At 49.0% G+C, this 25,075-nt stretch overlaps 1 protein-coding gene across 5 annotated transcripts in view; it reads left to right on the forward strand.

The window, feature by feature from the left end:
- Positions 1-3,305, forward strand: part of Zbtb7c (zinc finger and BTB domain containing 7C) — a 324,679-nt gene extending 321,374 nt beyond the window's left edge. For all 5 annotated transcript variants that reach the window (XM_031366061.1, XM_031366062.1, XM_031366063.1 and 2 more), the window contains one exon: positions 461-3,305. In XM_031366061.1, the coding sequence (XP_031221921.1) occupies positions 461-1,112 (652 nt within the window). In that variant the 3' untranslated portion in view covers positions 1,113-3,305. The remainder of the gene's footprint in view (positions 1-460) is intronic.
- The last annotated feature ends 21,770 nt before the right edge of the window (positions 3,306-25,075 follow it).

Below are 25,075 nucleotides of genomic sequence, written 5' to 3' on the forward strand. Positions count from 1 at the left end.
TCCAGAATGTGAGATGGGCCCCCAGTGACTCTCATCTCGCACCTATGTGTACAAGGAGTTGTGGGGTGTCTTTCAGGACACTGATCCTCCTGCTTTGTCTTATTTATCCTTTATTTTATTTTATTTTATTTGGTTTTTCGAGACAGGGTTTCTCTGTGTAGCCCTGGCTGTCCTGGAACTCACTCTGTAGACCAGGCTGGCCTCGAACTCAGAAATCCACCTGCCTCTGCCTCCCAAGTGCTGGGATTAAAGGTGTGCGCCACCACCACCCGGCTGATCCTTCCTGCTTTAACCCTGAGGCGAGGCAGACTTTTGGGCAGAAGTTCAAGGTCGGTTTTAGCATGACTCTTACTCGTGGGTTGGCACTATGGATACAAGAAAGCAGCTCTGACGTGGGTAAGTGTGTAGAGAACGGGCGCTTGTGTCACACGTGGACTCAACGCTGGCTTCTGTGTTGCAGGCAGGACAAACTGAAGATTCACATGCGAAAGCACACGGGGGAGCGGCCCTACTTGTGCATTCACTGCAACGCCAAGTTCGTGCACAACTACGACCTCAAGAACCACATGCGCATCCACACGGGCGTGCGGCCCTACCAGTGCGAGTTCTGCTACAAGAGCTTCACACGCTCCGACCACCTGCACCGCCACATCAAGCGGCAGAGCTGTCGCATGGCGCGACCCCGGCGTGGTCGCAAGCCCGCTGCCTGGAGGGCGGCCAGCCTGCTCTTTGGGTCGGGTGGCCCCTCACCCGACAAGGCGGCCTTCGTGATGCCACCCGCGCTGGGCGACATGGGTGGCCACCTGGGCGGCACGGCCGTGTGCCTCCCGGGCCCCAGCCCGGCTAAGCACTTCCTGGCGGCACCCAAGGGCACCCTGAGCCTCCAGGAGCTGGAACAGCAGTTCGAGGAGACGCAGATGAAGCTGTTTGGACGCGCACAGCTCGAGGCCGAGAGGAACGCGGGTGGCCTCCTGGCCCTGGCCCTGGCCGAGAACGTGGCCTCCACTCGGCCCTACTTCCCGCTGCCAGATCCCTGGGCAGCGGGCCTGGCTGGCCTTCCTGGTCTCACCGGCCTCAACCACGTGGCCTCCATGTCTGAAGCCAACAACTAGGCTGGCCCTGGTCCACCCTAGTCCCAAACCCTGTCTTAAGTCCCTCTAAGGCCTGCCCTGCCCCACCCAGTGGACCTGAACTTTCTAGTTCGCAAACGCAAGGGGAAAATGAAAAAACAAAAAACAAAAAACATTTTAGCTGAGATGCAATTTTCCTGGCCTTCGAGGGCAGCATCTCCTTTTTGCCTGTATCTGAGCTAGGCATCTCTTCCCTGAGGGTTTGGAACCCCCTCCCCGATCTCTCCCTGGCTGCCTCTGGTTCACAAAGAAATACACAGGGTGCCAAACCTCGGAAGGCTCCGTGCTGGTGCCAGGAGCACATTACAGCGGTACCGGGCTGTGAGGAGGGAGCTCTCTGCCGGGCTGGCCGGGAGGAGCTAGCATGAGGACTGTGCCCTGACCAGGCACTTTGGTTGAGCCCTTCAACCCCATGGGGGAGTCCCTCCCAACACTGCCTTCAGAGTCAGGTTCCAGCTCAGAGGTCCCGGATCCAATTGAGCAACGCTACCGGTCCACGGGGAGAGACCATTCCTACTGGTCAGAAAGGCCTCCTGCAGCCAGGAGCTGGCATGGAGCGAGCCCATTTTATATCGGCTTGACCTGTGACCTTAGGAGGGTCAACCCTCTGTGCCTCACAGTCACCCTGCTGCGAAAGGGGGTGGTAACTTACATTCCCCTCCCCCCTTTATACATATTCACACCTGTTCCAAGAGTTCCTTGGAAGGTAGAAGTTTAGCACCCCCAGTGTTACTGGGGAGACTATCTAACTGGAGTTGGTTTCATCGCCTCCACGTGGAAGTCAGCATGTTAGCTTCAGTAAGACATGCGGCAGAACTGGACAGGAACAACGGAACGAGAGGGCTTCATGGCTTTCAATACCCACAGGTAGCTCCAGGGACCCCAAAATCTGCCTCACTTCTGGTAGGCCACTGCCATATCTAAACACCCCCTGGAAATGAGAGTCAGCATTGGCTCACCCCCACACTCCCTCAGTGTTCAGGCTCCGTTAGCTGATGGATGGATGGGGCTAACAGCCACCACCTGCCTGGCTTCCCCCAACCCTACAAACGTCACAGAACCTTGTCATCCAGGGCTCAGATTGTGAGCCCAGGCCTGAGCTTTGCTGGCGACACACCTTCTACTGTGTTTGAGCCCCTGGTCCCCCTTCCATATTTGACCAAAGGGCTCCCATGCAAGGAGGTAGAGTCCTTCGGGTTGTGATGGGCTGTGTTGCAAGTCACACTCAGGCTGGTTCTGGGTTGGTGGTAGTGAGACAACTTTGCTGGCCCATGCTTTCTTGAGTTTATATTGGTTTCTTGAGATCCCAGGAAGGAGAATCCACCTGCTTGGAAGGCCTGGAGTCCCAGAGCCCCAAGCTGTGGGTCCAGGAGCCTCAGCACTTCCTATATCAATTGCCTTGGCTTCTTCATGTACAAACACAAACACAAAAAGGCCAGAGAAGACAGTAGGCTCTGTCCCTCCTGAAGCTCCCAAGACAGTCCGTGCCTGCCAGTGCCACCAGACGAGTGTCCATCAGGGAGGATTTTCCTCAGTTCCCCGTCCTCATCAGTCACCTGCCGGGCAACTGCCTCTTAAATTCCTGTCTGCCACTCAGACAGTCGCCAGTATGCACATTTTGCCCCAGCAGCCAGGTGGCTGTAGCTGAACCAGACTCAGAACCAAGAGGGACCAGGGGAGGGCAGTGGTGTCAGGCTTCTGTTTTTATTTTGTAAAGGTAATGACTTCTTATAAACTCACTTTTTCAGATGACTGGCTAGTTCTTTTTGTCGTTTGTTTTCGTTTGTTTTTCTGGGCTGCCGTTTGGAATTGTACATTGTAAAATATCCAAAGATGTTGAGTACTGTATGATCAAGCACTTGAAACAAATGGCTGGGGGGTGGGGAGGGGCGGCTGTGTGGTTTTTTTTATTAGTATTATTATTATTTTGTTTTGTTCATGTTCCTGACTTTCCTGTCTGTCTGTGGGAGACTTTTGGAATTTTTTCTATTTATAAAACTTTTTATGTGACGACTCTATGTAAAAATGACACACATGAAGTTTGCCTTAGTGATTCAAGGGACAATCTTCCGTAACTTTGGTCGCACGATGCATCCTGCCCAGAAATGCTCAGATCATTCTCTGGCCTATTTATTAAACGATATCAACTGACTTGATTAAATGATATTGAGAGTGGCCTTCTGTGTGACTACTAGAAGCTCACGGGACAGCTACAAGCCCAGCTACAGCAAGCAGCTCCTTGCTTTACAGTTGGCACCACCGGGCACAGAAATTTTAATGTCAAAGACACCTTTACAAAACACAAACCTTTGACTTTATTATTACTACTACTACTATTATTATTATTTCTACAGGTTTTGCCTACACCTATGTCTGTGTACCATGTGCATGCCTGGTGCCCAAGGAGGCCAAAGTAGGGCACTAGAGTTAAAAATGGTTGTGAGCTACCATGTGGGTGTTCGGAATCAAATGTGCATCCTCTGGAGTAACTGCTACACCGTCCCTCCAGCCCAAGACCTTTGGCTCTAAGTGCTTGAAGGATAGTGGGGGACTTAGTTTTATTTATTTATTTATTTATTGTAGAAGGGACTCACTACGTATCCCAGGCTAACCCTGAACTCACCCCCCTCTTGTCTCAGCCTTCATGCCTGGAGCGTTTTGAGCAGAAGTGAGCTCTGTTTGTCTACTGCCATGGCTCAGGCAGGCTTTTCACTTAACATTCTCATTTCAGGGGTTGGGGTCGGGAGGAAGGCCAGAACTCGATTCTTCATGGTATCTCATGTGCACACAGCATGTGCAGATGCAGCCTGGTACCTGTGACAAGAACAGTCCCGAGGATGCTGACTGGGGCAGCACATCTGGTCCTGCCAGTTCCCTGGCTGGAGCCCAGTAGCCTCCAGCCAGCCTTGCTACCATGCCACACCCTGCTGGGGAGCCAGGCTCCTCCTCTCCCTTCCACCAGAGCCTCTTCCAACCAGACTGATCCTGTTGGAGAGACGGAAATATACTTATCACTGAATGAGGTCTCCCCTGTGAGACCACAGACCCAGAGCTCAGATTTTTGCAATAAAGTTGTTGAGCTGCATTGTGGACAAACTCAGTGTTAACCCAGAGCCGCTACTCTTCATCCCTTTGTGAATGCGATAGACCCCTTCTAGGTTGCAATTCCCAGTACAAGGGAAAGAATCCAGATGGGGTAAAAATCCAGTCCGGGATTTGAACTCTGTCTCAAAAGGGCCCTTGGCTGCCATGCAGAGCTGAGACATCACTGAGCACAGGAGCATAGACTACATGTTCCCAGGAACTCAGGCATGCTGGGATTGTTCCTCCTCTTGGTTAAATCATTGTCTCGAGGGATGTAAATCATGATGGAGGAGGAGTAGGGATTAGAGCCCAGCAAGCCCCAGCTTCTGACTGCTCCGTGACTTCCTCCTGTATGTAAAATCTAGCCTGACCTTATGAGAATTGCACGGAGCCCCATCAGGCTCAGGCTGCCCCTTCAGGCCTGACAGTGCCAGAGAGCTAGCCACCGAGGTCTTCAGGGAGGGAGGAGAGCAGGAGGAGGCCTCTGAAGGCAAGTGAAGGAGCCCTCACCTTCAACCGGAAGGCTGTGATGGATGGGGGAGGGCTTAGCCAAGAGTTTGGCCAGCTTAAGCCAGCAGGAAAGAGACCAGGTATCTAAACAGGAGTTAACTTCCTAACATTGGAGTTACCCTGAGAGGCACGAGGCCACCGGTGAGGAGCACGCTCTGAACCTGGTATCAAACCTTTCAGGGATGCTGCTGGGGTGGGGAATTCAGGATGGGAGGACAAAGTGTCAGTTTCCCTTCCCGTCTCTTCCATCTGGTTCGCGAACTGTGATATCATCTCACATCTGCCTATGACTCAGGAAGGACGGCTACTACAGCTGTACGCATACAGAAGAAACGTAGGGACAATTTCACAAAGCTACCTTGGTCCAGACTGGCTAGGACATCCCTCCGCTCTACTGGTGCCCAAGTTGAGGCTGGAGAAAAGTAAGTGGCAAGATGATGGGGGCCCACGTGCTATGACTTCCGTCTCTAGCTGTCGCCAGGGCTTTAACCATCCCCTCCTTTCCTTTTGCCTGCTTTCCTCCTGGTGGTCCTCTCAGCTGGCTACAGAGCAGGTAGGGGCACACTAGGGGCCAAGTATGATCAGGTAGGGCTGGGACTCAGTGAAGAATGCAAGAGCTGAGCGGGAAGCTTGGCAGCCACGTGTTCCTCAGCCAGGAGCGTGTCTGGGGACAATTTACACTTTTGCTCGCTGAGCAGCGGAGACAGGGATATTCTGGGACGGTTCTGCAGTGAAGTTTGGTGATCACTGATACCCGACTCCTAGTCCCCATGCTCTCCTCCCCTCTGCTCCGGGCCCCTCCCTGCTGAGACTGCTCCCAGGATGTGCCAGCCTGCGGAAGTGGAGAAAGCTGGAGGCACAGACGCCAGCGTAGCTCTCTAGCTCCCCCTGCCGGCTCTTCCCGGAGCTGCTCGTGCTCCCAGGTGAAAACTAAGGGAGTTTTGGTCCTTCCAGCCCTCAGAGGGTGTGACTACACAACTCAATGTCCATACAAGGATGGAAGGGCTCCCTGGTAAAACCGTGCTCCTTCTTTTCATGACTATATCCTGGGACAGAGGCTGCCAGGAGCCAGAGTGCCCACTGATCTAAACCAAAAAATTAGCTCAAGACAGTTCTGGCCAAAATAGGACATCAAAACATCTAAAATGATGATGATGATGATGATGATGATGATGATGATGATGATGATGATGATGATGATGATGATGATGATGATTTTAAAAACCTGGCAACTGATCATTTTAACAACAGCCAGTCTTGCACAAAAACCCAGCCCCCATGTGTATACACTCGTGCACACACTACACACACTCATGCAGACCCTCTCAGGATCACCAAATGTCTTAGTTAGATTTCCTTTTTTTTAAGATTTATTTATTTTTATGTATGTGAGTACACTGTTGCTGTCTTCAGATACCCCAAAAGAGGGTATCAGATCCTATTACAGATGGTTGTGAGCCACCATGTGGTTGCTGGGATTTGAACTCAGGACCTCTGGAAGAGCAGTCAGTGCTCTTAACCACTGAGCCATCTCTCCAGCCCCTTAGTTAGATTTCTGTTGCTGTGATGAAGACCATGACCAAAATCAACTTGGGGTAGAAGGGACTTACTTCGCTGAGAAAAGCCATGCAGAAGCCATACAGGAACACTGGCTTGCTCCCTGTGGCTTAGCTCGCCCTGCTTTTCACACAACCTAGGACCACCTGCCCTGGGATGGCAGTGCCCACAGTGAGCAGGACCCTCTCACACCAAATCATTAATCAAGGAAGTGGACTATAGGCTTGCCTACCCGGCGATCTTATGATGGCGTTTTCTCGATTTAGAGTCCCTGTTCCTGGATATGTGTAGGATCGTGTCAATTTGACAAAATCCAGTTAGCATGCAGGAGAAGCCATGTCTAGGCTGCTTATAACCACAGGGGACACAGTGCATGAAAGGAGTGAGCACAGCCATTTTGTTCACGGGTCACCCCTCTGGGATATTCAGACCTGACATTCTCCATCCCTGTAACTCCCGTCTTTAGCCAGAAGCTCTGACCCAGAGACAAAATCAAAAGAACAAGCCAATGGGTTTCTGGAATGAGGAAGTCCAATTGAGTCAGGCTCGTGTTAGTCTAAAAACTATCGAGCGAAGCATGAAATGGCCGTCCAGGTACTCTGGGTGTCTTGTGTGAACTCGTCTCCTCCAATGGTTATCTCCAATGCCATCTGAGGCAGAAAGGAAGCTTAGCTTCATCGCTGTTGCTTGGGACTCCTGGCCCAATACCATCCTGTCTATAAACGGCATTCGTTAGAGGAAATTAAATCTCTGGCCAGATCCCCACAGGGTTAGAGGGTCAAGCTGGCGGGACTGCCAGGATCGGTTGTGTTGCATACCACCTCCACACTGGTGGGGCGCCATGCCTGGATAGATGTGCATTTGTGTTACAGTGACTACAGGTGCAGACCTGTGTCCCTCCTTGTACCAAGTCCTCCCACATGCAACAGTCACTGTTCCCAGCTGCTCGTGAGATCAGCAAAGAAGAGGGATGCAGAGGCAGCATGCACAGGCGGCAGCACCCTCCAAGTGCCAGAGGCTTGAATACAGAGTTGTTCTCCCCCCACCCAGACCTCCAGTCCTGTGTCTCCCTTCAGGCTAAGTTCATAGGGTGTGACATCACACCTTGGTGTCTCCACAAACAAGCCAGCATCCTTGTAGAATGGAATGACAGGAGTACAGTACACCTCTAGCTCATCCCTTGCACCCTTGTGGTCTGCTCCCAACATCCCCTTGCCTGAAAGCAGGCCTTGGCTAGTGGAATCCTCACCGGAGTGAATGTTGGTCACTTGCAAGGAGCAGATGGCAGAAGAGGGCTCCACAGACAGGTTTCTTCAGGTTCCACTGGATAACGATTTAGAAACCAAGATGTTCTGAACCTTAACGTTTTTATTCCCCTACAGCAAGGCAAAATGTAATTAAAGCCTCCAATTTTTTCTCTTTATTTGGACATCAAAGATCATCTGATCTTTGTGGTGATACATATGTAACAAAGAGACCCATAAAGCGCTACATGTGGGGTCTGGGAATCTGGGGGACCCACTGTCTCTCCTCCGTAGCCCCTATCAGTCAAGGTTCTTAGGTACAAGAAAGGCAGACCAATTGGAAGAAGAAAGGGGATATATTTCCAGGTGTCACAGCATATGCCTGTGACGCACCAAGGAAGCTGAGGCAGGAGACTAGCCAAATTCAGGTTAACCTGAACTAGGTAGAGGGTCCTTGACTGAAAAGGGGGGGAGGAGTTATTTAATGAAGGCAGAAGGCACAGGGCTCAGAAAACAGGTGGTGGCTGAAAGAAACAGTGTATCGGCAGGATTGGGCGATGTCATGGCCCTGCCGTGTGTGCGCAGGAGGCGGTGTGTGCGCAGGAGGCGGTGTGTGCGCAGGAGGTGGTGTGTGCGCAGGAGGCAGGCGCTGGCACTAGCAGCCGACCAGCCAAAAGGGAACAGCACTGAACCTTTTGTCAGCATATTTTGAAAAGAAGTCACAGTTAACTGTCATTGTCACAAGGAAGAAGCCCCGGTAGCATTAGATGCCAAGGACAATGTCTAACCATCGGTGTGATTTTTGCCTTTCAAAGGCTTTTATTTGTAATTTGGGAATTCGGAAAGTTTCCTTAATCATTTATTATGCTCCATCCTTAAAAAAAAAAAAAAAAAAAAAAAATGTACTGCTACGGATAGCCTGATGGGGCACACGATTAGGAGGTTGGTTTCACAGCCTCTCCTTGCATCGATTCTCTGGGCAACTCTGAGAAAGTGACCTCACTCTGAACCTGAGCTTTATCGCCTGGAAAATGATGAGGTTCATGGGAAGAGCCTCAAAACTTCTTTCCACTCTCATAAGAAAAGGGAATAGGGTACTTATTTAAAGATCGTCCGCTCCAAGCAGCACTTGGCAGAGGCCTCATATCCTAACCTAAGACTATTGCTTCCTCACTTCAGGATTGAGGCTACCCAAGGGGCAGGATATCATAATACTGTTGAGAAATCCTAGTTTTCACCACCTCCTGATGACACCATCTTGTGCTGCTTTACCAAGCAGTGCATGGATGTGTTCCAACGCTAGGTTTCCTACATGGCAGGGACGACGCCCCGCATTCTCCTGGGCCATCCTGGGAGGTAAGCTGTGTGGACGGCTTTGCAGACATAGGACCTGTGTCCGGCCAATCACCTGTCTGTAGACAGGCCCTGCCTCATCAGGTGTCTAAGGCTCAGACAGAAGACCTTGTCTCTAGGCTCTAGAGACCAGCCTCAGTCTCTACCCCTAAAATCTCCACTGTGGAGTCATGGTGGATGCATCCGGAATGGGAGAGGGATGTGATGACAAGTGCCTTCCACATGAGCAGATTCCGTATCTGGTTGCGGGGGTTTTTCGAGAGTCTTCTTGGATGGAGCCACGTCCATTGATAAAGTGATGGCAGTTCCCTGCAGCCCTACAGATGTTCCAGGGCAGAGCTTTTCAGAGCCTATATGAGGTAATCAGAGGGGGCAGGAACTGGGATGTGTGGGCTGGGACCATGATCCCAGTGTATCTCCTCAGGATTGTTCTTCTCCTGGCCCCACAAGCAGCATTCTTAGCAATGACAACAACAAAAATCTCCCCACACTCCACACATACGACCTTATACTAAAAATACAGACCCTCACAGTATGTCGCACCAAAGAGGCTTCTCTCTACAGGTATTTTTGACGTCAACCTAGGCCAGTTTCCAAAGGCCATGATGTTCTCAGATTGGGCCTCAAAACACTCGGAAGATAAGGATGCTGCATCACCCGGTGCTGTGTCCTTTAGACCCTAGGCCACCTTGCAGTGGGGCTGAAAGCAAAGGTTAGGAAAAGGTGTAGTCCAGATGGAAGGCGAGAGAGACAGAGGTTAAGAAGTAGCCAGAGAATCCAGTCACTCGCAGAAGAGAAACTAGAGCCATTCTTACTTCTCTTCGCAAGTGCCTGGGACACCAGAGAAAGGCAAGAGTCTGGTTTTTAGCATCCAGGAATCTTTGAAGAGTATGTACCATCTACCACTGTCTGCCCCCACTAAGATCACTTAACTGGAGAATCAACTTCCAACGATGGCTAAGGCACCTCAGACCAAATGTCCACTGAAGCCATTCAGGAATAGGAGGGATGTGTGGGGCATAATTCAAAAGTAAGGCAAGAAAGGTAAGGCAGAGAATGGTAAGTCGTTTGCCAACACACTAAGAAATGGAGCAGAGTTTCCCATCAGCTCCAGAGGCAAGGAGCAAGCATATAGCTGGACTTTAGAGTCTGGGAATAAAATCCTTAGCTATGTGAAAGGAAGTATTCATTTGTGTCCTGTCGTAAACTTCACATAGGTGCAAGAAAAGTTGTTTGTTTTGTTTTGTTTTGTTTTGTTTTTTGTTTTTTTTTTTGAGACAGGGTTTCTCTGTATAGCCCTGGCTGACCTGGAACTCATTCTGTAGACCAGGCTGGCCTCGAACTCAGAAATCCGCCTGCCTCTGCCTCCCAAGTGCTGGGATTAAAGGTGTGCGCCACCACCGCCCGGCTCTATTTTTCTTTTTATTCTCTTTAAAACACCTTTTCTTGCTGGGCGTGGTGATGCACGCCTTTAATCCCAGCACTTGGGAGGCAGAGGCAGGTGGATTTCTGAGTTCGAGGCCAGCCTGGTCTACAGAGTGAGTTCCAGGACAGCCAGAGCTACACAGAGAAACCCTGTCTCGAAAAAAAAAACAAAAGAAAAGAAAAGAAAAAGAAAAAAGAAAAATAGAAAAATAAGCACGCAGAATCCAAGTTTGTAAATGACAAGAAACGGACTTTGGGGTGATCACGACTAATATATTCTTGGAATTCAACAAAGTAGAGAATTTTGGCAGAAACTCGGAGGCATTAGAGGAAGAGTCAATGCTCAATCTGTAACAGTAGAAGAAATTAAGATGTTGATAGATGTGCTTAGCAACAGATGCAGCTAAAAGGAGATTAGTGAGCTGGAAAACACAAAGAAGAACATGTAAGACCAAAAGACTGGAGCTAAGGAATAGAACACATACAGAAGTTCAACGTGGCTCGAGGAGCACGCTGCAGCCCAGCCCAGCACTCACACAGCAGCCCACAACTGCCTGAAACTTCAGTTGTGGGGGAGCCCTCTTCTGGCCTCCAGGGGCTCCTGCATGCTCGCGATGTATAGAAACTTAGGCAAGCAAACACACATACAACTAACCAAATAAAGAGGTCATTTTTAAAAGTACATGCTGAAAAGATTCAGCATGTACAAGAGGAAAAAAGCAAGAGGCAAGAGTGGTGAACACTGAGAGCCGACCAGAACCGAATACGGACGTGAGAAACTCTGAGCGAGCCAAGGGAAATACATCCAAACTCATATATGGAGCTAGGTACAGCTGCACTGCTGACCGCCAAAGGTCAAATCTCTAAAACACCCAGAGAGAAAAAAGAAACAACAGCAAAACAGGCAACAGACTTCTCAAGAAGAATTAAGTGGTCAGCCGCCAACAGTGTCATCATAGCGCTGCAAGAATTAAGTAGTCAGCCACCAACAGTGTCATCATAGCGCTGCAAGAATTAAGTAGTCAGCCGCCAACAGTGTCATCATAGCGCTGCAAGAATTAAGTGGTCAGCCACCAACAGTGTTGTCATAGCGCTGCAAGAATTAAGTGGTCAGCCACCAATAGTGTCATCATAGCACTGCAAGAATTAAGTAGTCAGCCGCCAACAGTGTCATCATAGCGCTGCAAGAATTAAGTGGTCAGCCGCCAACAGTGTCATCATAGCACTGTAAAACCTGACAACCAACTTCGGTTTGGGGATATTTTTGTTTGTTTGTGTTTATGTTTTTTGAGACAGTATCTCACCATAAAGCACAGACTGACTGAGAATGTTTTAGCCTCCTACCTCAGCCCGCCCAGCACTGGAATTGCAGGCATGCACCCATTCTGCCTGCTCCAGCTTACAGTTTTATAGTCAATAATGTATCTTCCAAACATGACATTGAAATGTATTCATATCAGACATCACAAGGAAAGAAAGGTTGTCACTACAGAGCCATGTTGAGGGGACATGAGAGAATCACTCAGTAATGACAAAGTAGCCTAAGTTATAAAAGCTGAGGAAATAGTAAAATCATAGAAAATACAGTCACCACTGAAGTAAACAGAAATTAATGTTGCCTGTGTAAAACAGTCCTATCGCAGGATTCTGAATGGGATTTGAAATGTGAATTAAGCTATACAACAATAGAGAATAAATGGAATATACATGTTATACATGATGCTCATGATCTAGGAATGTTAAAAAGTATCGATTAGACTAGACTGTAGGCCATGTGTCTGTCTCTAAGAAAACCAATATGGATTTTTAGAGTAATGCGCTAGTAGAGAAGTCGGAATGAATATGCATACACATATACACGCACACATGCACACACACACACATGCAAACACACACATGCATGCACAAACACATATTAGAGACAGCAATAGATGTAAAGTGTGAATGGAGAACTTCTAAATCAAATAAGGTCATTTATAGAAAACAAAGTTAAGATTTGTGCATATATAAGTCTTAGCATTAAGTACCTAGAGATCTCTTCCACCCCAGTCAGGGAGTTTATTAAAATGCACGGAGTCAACTATGAACAACAGGAGGGTCTGCTCCAGCAGATCTAAAGGTGGCTGAGATCCATAAGTTCAGGCATTGCACTATTGTGTAAATGCAGACGAGGGAATCATTGAATTGGAACAGCAATTCCTGATATAGATGAATACACGCAGTTGACAGATGAAAATGCTCTGCAGACGGTGGTGGCACATGCCTTTAATCCCAGGACTTGGGAGGCAGAAGCAGGTGGATTTCTGAGTTTGAGGCCAGCCTGATCTACAGAGTGAGTTCTAGGACAAGCCAGGGATACACAGAGAAACCCTGTCTCGAAAAAAACAAACAAAAACAAACAAACAAACAAAACCAAAAACAAACAAAAAAGAAAGTGCTCTGCAGAGATCCAAGGAGAGCACAGGCTTTTCTGTGTGAAGAGCTGGGGGCGCTGAATTCCAAACCCTACCTCACACCATGCATAAAAACCAGCCACGTGAGGAGAAACAACAATATGAACCAACCAGTACCCTCAGAGCTCCCAGGAACTAAACCACCAACCAAAGAGTACACGTGGAGGGACTCATGGCTCCAGCTGCATATGTAGCAGAGGATGGCTTAGTCGGTCATCAATGGGAGGAGAGGCCCTTGTTCCTGTGAAGGTTCTATGCCCCAGTGTAGGGGGATGTCAGGGCCAGGAAGCAGGAGTAGGTGGGTTAGTGAGTGGGGAGGGGGATGGAATAGGGGAGTTTTGGAGGGGAAACCAGGAAAGGTGATAACATTTGAAATGTAAATAAAGAAAATATCTAATAAAAAATAAAAATAAATAAAAATAACCCAACCAGGTGAGCATTTGGCTCTTGGTGTGAATTGTAAAACAACGAATCGACCGTGGGATACAAGGAGGGGAATGCCAATGATACATCAGCCACGAACGAGAAGATAGATTTGCTGGGCTAATGGAGATGAGGAACCCCTGTCCATCCAAGGGTGTAACTAAAAGAAGGAAAGCTTCAAGGAGAGGCCCCGGGGTTTGCTACACTCAGGAGACAGAGAGCAGTGGGGTGTGGTGGTACACATCAAGCAGCACAGAAACTGAGGCTCATGCATCAGCTTTGGGAACGTAGAGAGACCCTATCTCAAAGGAAATAAACAGCACTGAAAGAAGGCAACGGTCCCAGAATGCAAAGATGCCAAACAGCTATCAGGGACATGAGTAGGATTGGGAGCAAGCACCCCGCAAAAGCGAATAGCAGGGTGACCCGTGAGCCTCAGAAACTGTGCGTGGCTCCTTTACTCATCAGAGTAAACGCAGTTAAAGGTTCAGTCAAAAAACCACAACGTAAAACCATTGGCTGAATGGTTAAAGCAGGCCATACCAAGTGGCAGTAAGGATTCGTAGCAACTACAGCTTCCCTACACTGCTGAAGGCGTGTGCATCAGGATCATCACTTTGCAAAATCCTTTGGCACTGTCAACCGACAGACATACAAACCTCACGGTCCAGGTGTTTCCCCTATCCCTCCCCCCACACACACACCAGCTCTATGCCCGACACACATGTGTCCATAGACTCACTGAAATGTATGTGTAGAAGCATTCATAAGCAACATTGTTACAGGCAGGGAAACTGAGGCTTAGGAAAATGGGAGGTGCAAGCCATGCCCATTGGGGAGTATGCTAAAAGAACTCCCACCTGATCACTCCTGTTGAGGACATTGCCCTGACAGAGGCCTCCCTGCCCCAAGCAGATCCTCTCCACACCACTCCAGTAGACAGACGTAGAGGTCGGCTCCTTGTTCAATTCATTGGTTTTTGCCATGCTGGAGAGTAAACTCTTGTGTGAGGCAAGCGCTTTACCACAGAGTGGTATCTCCATTCGCTTTTACTTTTGTTTCGAAACAGCCTCAGGTAGTCACCCGTGACAGCCTTCCTATCTCTCTGTAGCTCACACAGGCTTTGAACTTGGGATCCTCTTGTGCCCTGGGTAGCAGTCCGGCCCTGCCAGAAGTCAACTAGACTAAATCAGTCCGTCTCAAAGAGGGTCCCCTCCATGATAGCCAGGGTCTCCTCCCTAAGCCAGCTCTGCCATCCCACTGCCCTCCCCTGAGAAACCACACAGCCATGCAGACCCAGGGTCAGGTCAACTGGAGCCACAATGCCCAGCATGGAGACCACTCAGTAGCTTGGGACACCTGGTCCTGTCAAGTCCTGCCTGGCTGCTTTCTAGTCTCACTTAGATGCTAATGGGGACATTTCAGCCACAAAGGCAGGCCACACAGCCACGTGCCTGCCACATCAGAGCTGGTTGTTCTCTCACCCTGGAAACTACTTTCTTCACAACTTTCTTCAGCCTCTTCGAGGGACACAGCTGCAAGCTCACATATCCATACCCCCACTTCCTCTCAATGTCCGATTCGTCCCTACCCTGTACCCAACACAAAAATGTTTCAGAGGCACTGAAGGTAGAATTTATTGTGGAGCCATATGGAGGCAGGACCTTGTCCCTAGCGGCCCTTGAACCCTGAACATGACTGCAACTTCAGGACATTACAACTGCTCCTTACAGAGGCTCATGAACCAAGTCTGCCCGTCTGGAGCTGTACATTTTCTCCTTCTGTTGTGTCTCTCTTCGTGGGTCAAGAACCATTGGGCAGGATGGTATAAAACACAAGATGCCTAGTTAAAACTGAATTTGGGGTTACAAATCATCAGAAGGGATGACTGCGTTTGCCATAGTCTTAACTTAAAAGACTATGCTTAGACTTAAAAGTTGTCACTTAAAAGTTATCAAAATTCAAAATTGAGCATCCCATGTTTTAACTGGTTTAATGTGGTCAAGGGCATGGCCATTCAGAACACCGGTCCTCTACTCCATAGCATGCTCTGGGTACCCAGGGCTCTGCCTAAAGAGGGGGCAACACAGGCTAGAGAGATGGCTCAGTGGTTAAGAACACTGACTGTTCTTCCAGAGGTCCCAAGATCAAATCCCAGCAATCACATGGAAGCTCACAACCATCTGTAATGGGATCAGATGCCCTCTTCTGGTGCAGTGTACCCATATAAATAAAAATAAATAAATACTATTAAAAAAGAAGAAGAAGAAGAAGAAGAAGAAGAAGAAGAAGAAGAAGAAGAAGAAGAAGAAGAAGAAGAAGAAGAAGAAGAAGAAAGAGGTAGCAATACACTTGCCCAGCCTCTGCAGGCCTCTTTACAGGAGATGCCAGGTCCTAACAGGGGTTCTGAAATGGGAATGGAGCATGGGGTGGGGATCCTCCTGGGCCCCAAAAGTCCCATATAGTAAGTTCAGAGCCCATGATGGGGGAAAAACAAACAAAGCAGCAGCCAGAACAGCCTTGCCAGCAGCACACGGTGGCTCTTCTTTCAAAGAACACTTGTCCCAATTGCTCCATCTCCCAGATGCAGAAGCAGCCAGGAGGGATCTCTGAGGGGAGTTCCCTGGGAAGTCCCCTTGCTTGTGGGCCAGGACAGTTTTGTGCTGCGCTGTCTGGGCATGCTTGATCTGCTGGCACACCATCATTGGCTTTATTACCGAGGACGTTTCTCCGATGTGTGTGCAAGCAGAGCCTGGGTGTCCACGGGCTAGGACCCTGCCTGGGTCTTGGTAATTATTTCTGAATCTCAGGTTTTTTCAAGCGTCAAATAGGAAGAACATCTACCTTGATGAGTGTGGAAATTAGGTATGATTATGCAAACCTAGAGAGACCATGTTATGACCAGGAGTTGGGGTTGACAGAGGAGACTGCAAAGCTGTGTTGATGCCGTGTGAAACCGCAGTGGTCATTTCTGGCACCACACATTGCTGAGTTCCATGAAAACCAGAACACCCACATGTAAGCCGTGAGAGATACGGGTGGTAATATGAGAGTGATGGCGTTTAATGGACCACTGTGTGGATATTGATGCTTGCCAGTTATAACTGGTGCCTGCAGAATGGGGGTGGGGTGGGGGGGATATGAACGCTCAGTGTTCTCCATTCATTTCTTCTGTAAACCTGAAAGAGGTATGGGGCCGGGGAAAGTTTTAAAGGGAAAAGTAACGTGCACTTAGTAAGCTCTTTAAAGGACATTCTTTGAGTGCCTACTATGTATCAGTGTCTAGGTATCCAATAAGAGTATAAAGTAGGTATTGCTTATGGAGCACAGAGAGCTGGGAGTCCAGAAGGTGGCGAGAATCCCACCCCCAGAGGAGACCATGAACCACGCGTGGGTCACTATGACTGGAAGGCAGCGGTGCCAGGGATGTTACAGTGTGGATAATAGCAGAAGTCTGGGAGGAAGATAAGCAGGCGGAGCCTAGGAGGCGCACGCCCCAGGCCCCGGCGCCCTCGCGTGGCGGCCTTGCGCACTGCGTCCGCGGGAAACAAAGCGGCTCCCCGGCGGGGCGGGGCGGGGCCGGGACTGCCGAGGCTACAGGTCCTCCAAAAAAGCAAAATGCTGCGGGGGATTACTGCAAGTGGCAAAAGAAAGAATACGACGAGACACTCGGTCCTTTGGGAAAGGCGACCAGCCCGAGCACATCCAGCTGAGCTGCAGAGACGCGACTCGCGCCAAGTAGGAGAACGAGAGCAAAGGCCACTGCCGAGGGGCTGGACCTGCGGCGCGCAGTCACCCACTGAGCATCCTTCCACTGGTCCAGAGCCTCCGGCCCCTGCCAGGAGCCACGCCAAGCTTGATGCGTCTACGTCTTCTGGTCCTGCTGGTAAAGGTCACCCTTGCTCAGCAGCACCACCCTAGGACCAAAGGAGGAAATGCCACCAACGCCTATAAAACAAGTCCAGAGCCGTCCACCTTGGCAAGGACTCGGGACCCTGATGAGGGCAGTGCTACCACTGCTGTCCCTTGCTCCAATCTAAAACTGGCCCAAGACCCCTCTGCTGCACACTGCATCTGGCTAAGACCAAGCAGGACCTCTCATCAAGGGCCCACTAGAGGCTGAGAATGTTGAGGGTTGGGAGGCGGGGCAGATAAAAGACCCCCTGATTCCAGACTCCTTTCCCAACACACGGCTTATAGGACTGTTCATCCCTATTCTAAGGACCAAATCTAACCCCCTTCCACCAGGAAGGAGTAGTTTAAAGGCTTCCTGGGAGCACCTCCCTTTTCCTCAAAAACAGACACACGCGCGCGCGCGCGCGCACACACGCGCACACACACACACACACACACACACCCACGCACACGCGCGCTGATGGTGCAAGACCCTGGGGCGGGGTGGAGGTGGGGGGACACTTCATACCTTCCTATCCAGCTGTGAGGTTTTCCAAGCATCTCTACCCTCATAGTAAGCCCACAGCAAGTCCCTTCAAGCCTGCCCCACTCCAAGCTTCATACCTCACACACAGTCTCTTCCTCTGGTGACTAGTGTGCTGTGCTAACCAGTCTCGTGTCAACTCGACACACAAGCTAGAGTCGTCTGAAAGGAGGGAACTTCAGTTCAGGCAATGCCATCATTAGATCCAGCTGTATGGCATCTTCTTAGTGATGGATGGGGGAGGACCCAGTCCCTTGTTGGTAGTGCTATCCATGGGCTGGTGGTCCTAGGGCCTATAAGAAAGGAGGTTGAGCAAGCCACGAGGAGCAAGCCAGCAAACAGCACCCCTCCATGGCCTTCTGCATCAGCTCCTGCCTCCATATTCCTGCTCTGTTCCAATTCCTGTCCTGACTTTCTTCAATGATGGACTACAATGTAAAAGTATTAAGCTGAATAAACCTTTTTTCTCCCCAACTTGTTTTTGATCACGGTGTTTCATCACAACAATAGGAACCCTAACTAAGATAACTACTTCTCAGAGTTCTCAGCCAGTTGGAGCATGGAGCTGCTGAGGCTGACACTCCCATGCCTGGGATGACCCACCTGTAGGAATCATAAACTGCTGACTTAGATATAGATGGTATGGTCCCTTGTGACATTACTGCATATACTTAGACATCAGGGTTTGGAAGTCACTCCCTAGTGACCTGCTTTCTTAGGAAAGTCCCATCTTAGTATATATATTCTAGACCAGGAAAAAACAGGCAGGAAACGCTTTAGACTGTGAGCCTTCCAGACTCTGTTGCCAAGAGTAGCTCTACCCCTTAATCTACGCTGTCACAGAAAACACATGAATGAACAAGTGTATGCCAATAAAGCTTTATTTATAAAAGCAAGGAGCCAGGCACACTTGAAGGAGCCTTTCTGTTGCTTACCTTGGTTGTAGGCCTATAATTTGTACTTTGGCATCATAACTCAAGTGACTGGATGAGGTAAGCGTAAAAGACTTCAGTCTGGCTTCAGAAGGTCTCGAGCAGTGGTTCTCAACCTCCCTAATTCTACAACCCTTTAATACAGTTCCTCGTGTTGCGCTGATCCCCAACCATAAAATTACTTTCATTGCTACTTCCTAACTGTAATTTTGCTACTGTTGTGAATCGTAATGTAAACATCTGAGTTTTCTGATGGTATTAGGCAACCCCTGTAAAAGGGCCCATCTGACTCCCAAAGGGGTCTGGACACACAAGTTGAGAACTGTTGATCTAGACAGCAAGCGAAGACCCATGTTTCATAGCCGGGTAACCCTGAGCCTGTTTTCTCAACTCTTAAAATGGGAAGAATAATGAATGCAGAGGATGTCAAGGGTCGCCAAAGACCCCCAACTCTTCAGGCCTCTGGTGGGAGCTGAAATTAACAGAAGTTTGTCTTATGTCAATATTTGTCTTAGTTGGGGTTTTACTGCTGTGAACAGACACCATGACCAAGGCAACTCTTATAAGGACAACATTTAATTGGGACTGGCTTACAGGTCCAGAGGTTCAGTCCATTATTGTCAAGGTGGGAACATGGCAGCATCCAGGCAGGCATGGTGCAGGAGGAGCTGAGAGTTCTCCATCTTCATCTGAAGGCTGCTAGCAGAATACTGCCTTCCAGGCAGCTAGAATGAGGGTCTTAAATCCCATGCCCACAGTGACACACCTACTCCAACAAGGCCACACCTCCAAATAGTGCTGTTCCCTGGGCCAACAGCATTGATATCCAGAGACAATTTTTATAAACTCTGAAGTGCTCCATACTTATAAATTTCCCAGTATGAATTCAAGAACCATCTGATGTCCCAGCCATCAGGAGAAGAGTATAAAGGGCCCTGGGTGGTCTGGAGGCCTGTGCTTGCCCTAGTAGGTTTCTGTTTGGATGGATGAATGGAAGATGCCATTGCCTACTGCCCTGCATCTTTGAAACCTGGCCACAAGCTGAGCAGTTTCTCAGGTCTTCACCCATGCTATTTGATGCTATGCCTTCAGTTCCTAGCCTTTCAACTCCGGCTGGTTAATTGTAGCTGTGTAGCAGAGGTTTCTACCAGAGCCAGAGCAAGCTAGGCTCGCAGTGCTGATGGGGCAAAGCTCAGGTCCAGGACCAAGCTACTTTCTGTCCTCTTGAGGTTCTGCATTACTCCAGTGTAATGAAGGCAAGGGTGCTCGAGGCCTGGGCCACCTCTTTTGCGCCATTCCTCACGGTGCCAGGACCCAGGCCAGAATTCCAAAGGTTCTGCTCTTTCTAAGAAGCTGGCTTGACTGGCACCCTCCCTGACCCAGGGACTGGCCCTTGGAGCTACGGGATTTGGACTCTGTGGGTATTTAGGCACCACTCCAGGGCCTTCTGTGTCATTTCCTGGTGACCTTCAAGAAGCAGAGGTTGTTAGACGGGATGGGCTTTCAAACGCCCTGTCCTTGCTGAGGGACTGGTAGTATCTCATCTGTGGAAGGCGGCAGGCGGCTCCCCTGGAACTCATGTTCTCATAACTTTGCCCTTTGCCTTTGCACCAAGGGCCTTGAGTTCCCAGTGAATTATGACCCTTGGCTCAGAGCCGACAAACAAACGGTCCAGATTAGGACACTAGCCCAGGGGAGGAAGTGGTCATTTGGCCAGTCAACAGCACCATTCTGAGAAGGGAGCCTTCCCAAGCTACCAGGACAGGCAGCTCCCCACACTTGCAGGCAATACTGCACTTGCTGTTTTGCCCTCTCTACCCTTCCACACTCTCTACCAATGGGACAGCTGCTTGGACCCTCCTGGGAGGACCCCAACAGGGCAAAGGCTTAGGAGGATCAGCAGCGCCTCAAGGACTTGAGGCTGCCCAACACACAGGCAGAGGCTCTGCCTTCTCTTCCAAAAGCCAAGGGTAGAACCTACGGGGAAGACAGGAAGACGTTAAATCAAGAATAGCTTTCTCTGCCTGGACCTGCTTGCTCTGCTGCTCCAGAGGGAAGTAGCAGAATGTGTAGCTACCCCGGGAACCAGCAGGGTCCAGCTCTGGAGCCTGGAGACAATGACCTCATCAGGCATTTCCAGCTTTTATGATCTGCCAACAAGGCCATCAAATGATGCAGGCTGACCTCTTAGGCAGTGGGTGGTGATCTCATGCCCACTGGAATGAATGCTGCTACCATTCCCATGCTCTTGGCCAGACCACAGGCCACTAGGCTCAGACCAAGGCACCAGGCGGGGACCAGAGGGACAAGAGTGGTCTGGAAGCAAGGGAGAAGTCAGCAGATAAACTGAGGTGTCATCCAAGAGACTGGAAACTGGGGAGCAAGAGTGCTCAGTCCTATAAATAAATTTTAAAAAGGTGGGGGTGGGGGAAGGAAGCTGAAGAGATGGCTCAGTGGTTAGGAGCACTGACTGCTCTTCCAGAGGTCCTGAGTTCAATTCCCAGCAACCACATGGTGGCTCACAACCATCTGTAATGGGAACGGATGTCCTCTTCTGGTGTGTCTGAAGACAGCTACAGTGTACTCATATACATAATATATAAATAACTAAATCTTTAAGAAAAAAAAAAAAGAAAGAGAAAAGACCCTCCTTCAAGCCCTCGGCCTTACCATAAAACAAAAGGGAGAAAGCGAGGAAGAAAAGGAGGAGGGAGAAGGAGGGGAGGAACAAGAAAGAAGAAAGCACAGAGGAAGAAGAGGGATGAAGAGGAGCAGGAAGGAGTTGCTGAGGAGGAGAAAGAGGAGTGGGGGGAGAGACTGAAGGGAGGGAGAAGGGAAATAAAACGCAAGAGAAAGAGGAGGGGAAAACGAAGACCTATTGAGTCTCAAACTGTCAGCTGGACCACTGCAGTGAGAAGTTAAAATATGTGTGTGTGTGTGTGTGTGTGTGTGTGTGTGTGTGTGTGTATTTGTTGTGGTAGTTGTTATTACTGTTTTTCTAGACAGGGTTTCTCTGTGCAGCCCTGGCTGTCTGAGAACTCGCTCTGTAGATCAGGCTGGCCTCAACCTCAGAAATCCACCCGCCTCTTCCTCCCAAGGTCTGGAAGTAAATGTGTGTGCCTCCATCGCCTGGCTAAGGTAGGCACTTAATGAGCCCGTGATGCAGAGGGGGAAAAGCATCCAGGTGGCATCCACCGAGTAACTCGAGCTTCCCCAAGTCATGCCCCACCTCGGAAGGAAAGCGAACAAGATTGTTTGTCCTACTTTTTTCACTGTGTTTTCCATATTAATTCTTCCCATCATTCTGTGGGGGAAGTTCAGAAAAGACTGTGGTGCTTAAGAATGGCTCCCATGGGCTTATTTGAATGCTGAGTCACCAGGGAATGGAACTTTGGAAAAGATTAGAAGGAATAGAGGGTGTGGCCTTGTTGGAGTGGGTGTGGCCTTGTTAGGGTGGGTGTGGCCTTGCTGGAGTGGGTGTGGCCTTGTTGGAGGGCCTGTGTTACTAGGGGTGTGCTTTGAAGTTTCAAAAGCCCACACCAAGCCCAGTGTCTTTTCTTTCTGCTGCCTGCAGATCAGGGTGTACAGCTCTCAGCTCCTTCTCCAACACCAGGTCTGCCTGCATGCTACCATGCTCTCTGCCATGATGATAGTGGACTAAACCTCTGAAACTGTAAGCAAGCCCCCAGTTCAATGTTTTCTTTTATAAGAGTTACCTTGGTCATGGTGTCTCTTCGTGGCAAGAGAACAAAGTCTAAGATAATCCTGGAGTGAATAAACGCTAACAAGTACAAGGATTGGTACCAGGCTAAAAGGTTGGCGCTCTGGGTTCTGGTTCAAGCTCTGCCAACAGCATAATGTGTAAGTTTAGGTGTGAGGCCGTAGTATTTTTCTGGGACTTGATTTCTATATGGTAAATTGCAGGTGGGGAAAATGTCTGGCTCCCTTTTGTCTTTAAAATTCTGTAACTCCATGAAAAGGCCTTAACTCCTGTTAAGTCCTGACTCAACAGGCACAACGATCTAACTGCACACCCATGCATAAAACATTAGAGAGCAATGGTTTGGGTAAGGTATCCATTTACCCATCCCTTCCAGACAGCTTGAAGGGAACCTCTCAGAAAAGATTAGCAATTTGCAGCAAACAACTGTGAAATCCCCGGGGGACCCAGGTGCACTTAATCCAGGGCTGACTACCAGGTCACTCTTGATTCATGGCTCTTGTCTGGTCTTAATTTGCTTGTTAATAGCATGCCCTCCTTCTGCCCCACATCCCTACTCCCTGATTGTCCATTCTTTGTTCCTCTGAGGAATTAAGATCACCAAATGTCACTCTGCTACTGTGAGAGATGACTCAGCCCAGCCTCTCTTTGGTTTCTGACCTCCCTATGCCCAAGTGGTACCTGAATCTCCCACCCACAAGCTGCTAGAATCAAGACACACACATTGTAGGAAGCATCCCTGAGTGAACCGGATACGGGTTTTATTATCTCCTTTGATGTCAAATATTGCAGTATTGTGTAGTACTTTGAAGTTTAAGGTCACCCTCATAGGCCGCCTTTCCTGTGACTGTCACCAGCCTGTTTCTTACAGGACTTTCATTGTAATGTAAAAGCAAACATCAAATGAACTAACTCTATAAGTAAGGTACTTGAGCTTTTAAGACTTGTAAGCCTCCGAGACAGGAGAGGCTGAAATGGGGCTAGTGAGAGAGCCCACCGCTATGCGTCTTTGGAGGGCAACTGGGTGCCTTGAGTCAGTTCAAAGTTACAGAGAAGGGCAGCAAGCAGCATTCCTCCATGGGTTCTGCTCTGGGTTTCGGCTTAAGTCCCTACCCTGGCTTCTCTCAGTAATGAAACCTGAAAGTGCAAGCTAAATAACAACAATAACAAAAAGGTCCAAAATATGCCCACTTCTTTTGGGCCCATTATTTTCGTTTAGTTTTGGTTTTGTTGTTTTCCTTAGAAAACTGGGTACAGAGAAGAAATCACCACAGGACAGAAACCTGGAACTAGAAGGCAGCTCAGGAGAATGTCTCTGTAATTGAACGGTGTCGGTTGGCTACAAAGTATATTTCCAAGAATAGAAAGTCAGATAAGCAATGCGTTTAATAAGGGAATACGCTTTGCTCATTAAAATTTATGTTGGTGAACATTTAATGGCAGGAGAGACAGCTCACGACACTATTATCCACAAGAACTGGGTTTCAAAATCTCTGTGTGGACCACACACCATGAAACCTATACAATTGTTAGAATGTAGCTTATTAATTTTTTTAAAGCCTAAGATGTAATGTAAAATATTAAGTGTTTAGTTCTGCATGGTGGGATAACATGCTTCTTTTCTTTTTGGTACCTTGCCACGCACACTTTGCATGACGGCGGTATTTGAGGCGTAAACTTCAAGGAAAGTCAGTCTCCTGCCTCTGCAGGAGGTAGCCCAGATATGTCCTCGTACTTGTGTGCTAGTGGCCCACCAAGATATCATTTCTTAACAGCTAGAAAAAGAAAATTCGGACATTGCTCTCTGACTTTCACCAATGTTCCAACGTCCTAGTCAAACCCTGGCTTAGAATGTTAAGCCATTCTAACTAATTGCCTCCAGCATTTTGGGTAGGGCATTAAAGCTTACAGAAAGAGACAGCAGAGAGCATTCAACATTCTAGATTCAGCAGTCTGCATTCAGCATTTGGACTCGCTCGCACTCGAACTAGAACCAGAACTTTGGTGGACTAGGACTTAAGATTCATGCAGTCCGTAGCCCCCCCTTCACCCCCTCCCCGGGGCCCAGAGTGCTTGGGCCCGGGGGGTGCAGCACCAGTCGAGATTCGAGCATTCAACATTGAGCATTCAGCATTGAGGACTCGAGATTCAAGCCTCTATTCTCCTGGCTGGCGCACCCACAGCCTCCCAGGACTCCGGCTGGGCCCATGTGGCCGGAACATGCTCAGAGCCCGGGGGTGCTGTACCAGTCCAGAGGAGATGGCTGCTGTTTTAGACCTAGGGTGTTTTAGGTGGTCTCAGATGTACCTTGACTACTGAGCTGCCAGATTTTTTCATTTCTCTTTTGCAACGATTGCAAATGCCTCATGTCATTTTTAAAGAAATACACTCAGACCTTACACCACTCGTGTCTAGTCTGTTTGTCAAAGCTGAATCCCATGCACACCTGGCCAGAACCCCTCATCCCATGAAACAAGGGACCCCATAAGAAATCCCAGTCTGTGGCAGAACCTCTTGAAATTTAGCTTTCTTAACAAGAAAAAAATGTTTACACATATAAGATATGTCATTGAAGAAAAAAGAAAAACTGAAACACATAATAATTCTGTCCCAGGCCAGCTACTTTTCTGCTTCTTATTCTTCCAATGGAAGAACCCAGAAATTTCACATAGTGTTTGGTCTATTTGTCTCTCCAGCATTAGTCTCAGTTATATGCCACACACTCACACACACACACACACACCTAAACACATTTACACACTCACACACATTCACTCACACACTCACACACTCTCATACACACTC

This window comes from Mastomys coucha, unplaced genomic scaffold (genome assembly GCF_008632895.1).
Source record: "Mastomys coucha isolate ucsf_1 unplaced genomic scaffold, UCSF_Mcou_1 pScaffold13, whole genome shotgun sequence".
Lineage (NCBI taxonomy): Eukaryota > Metazoa > Chordata > Mammalia > Rodentia > Muridae > Mastomys > Mastomys coucha.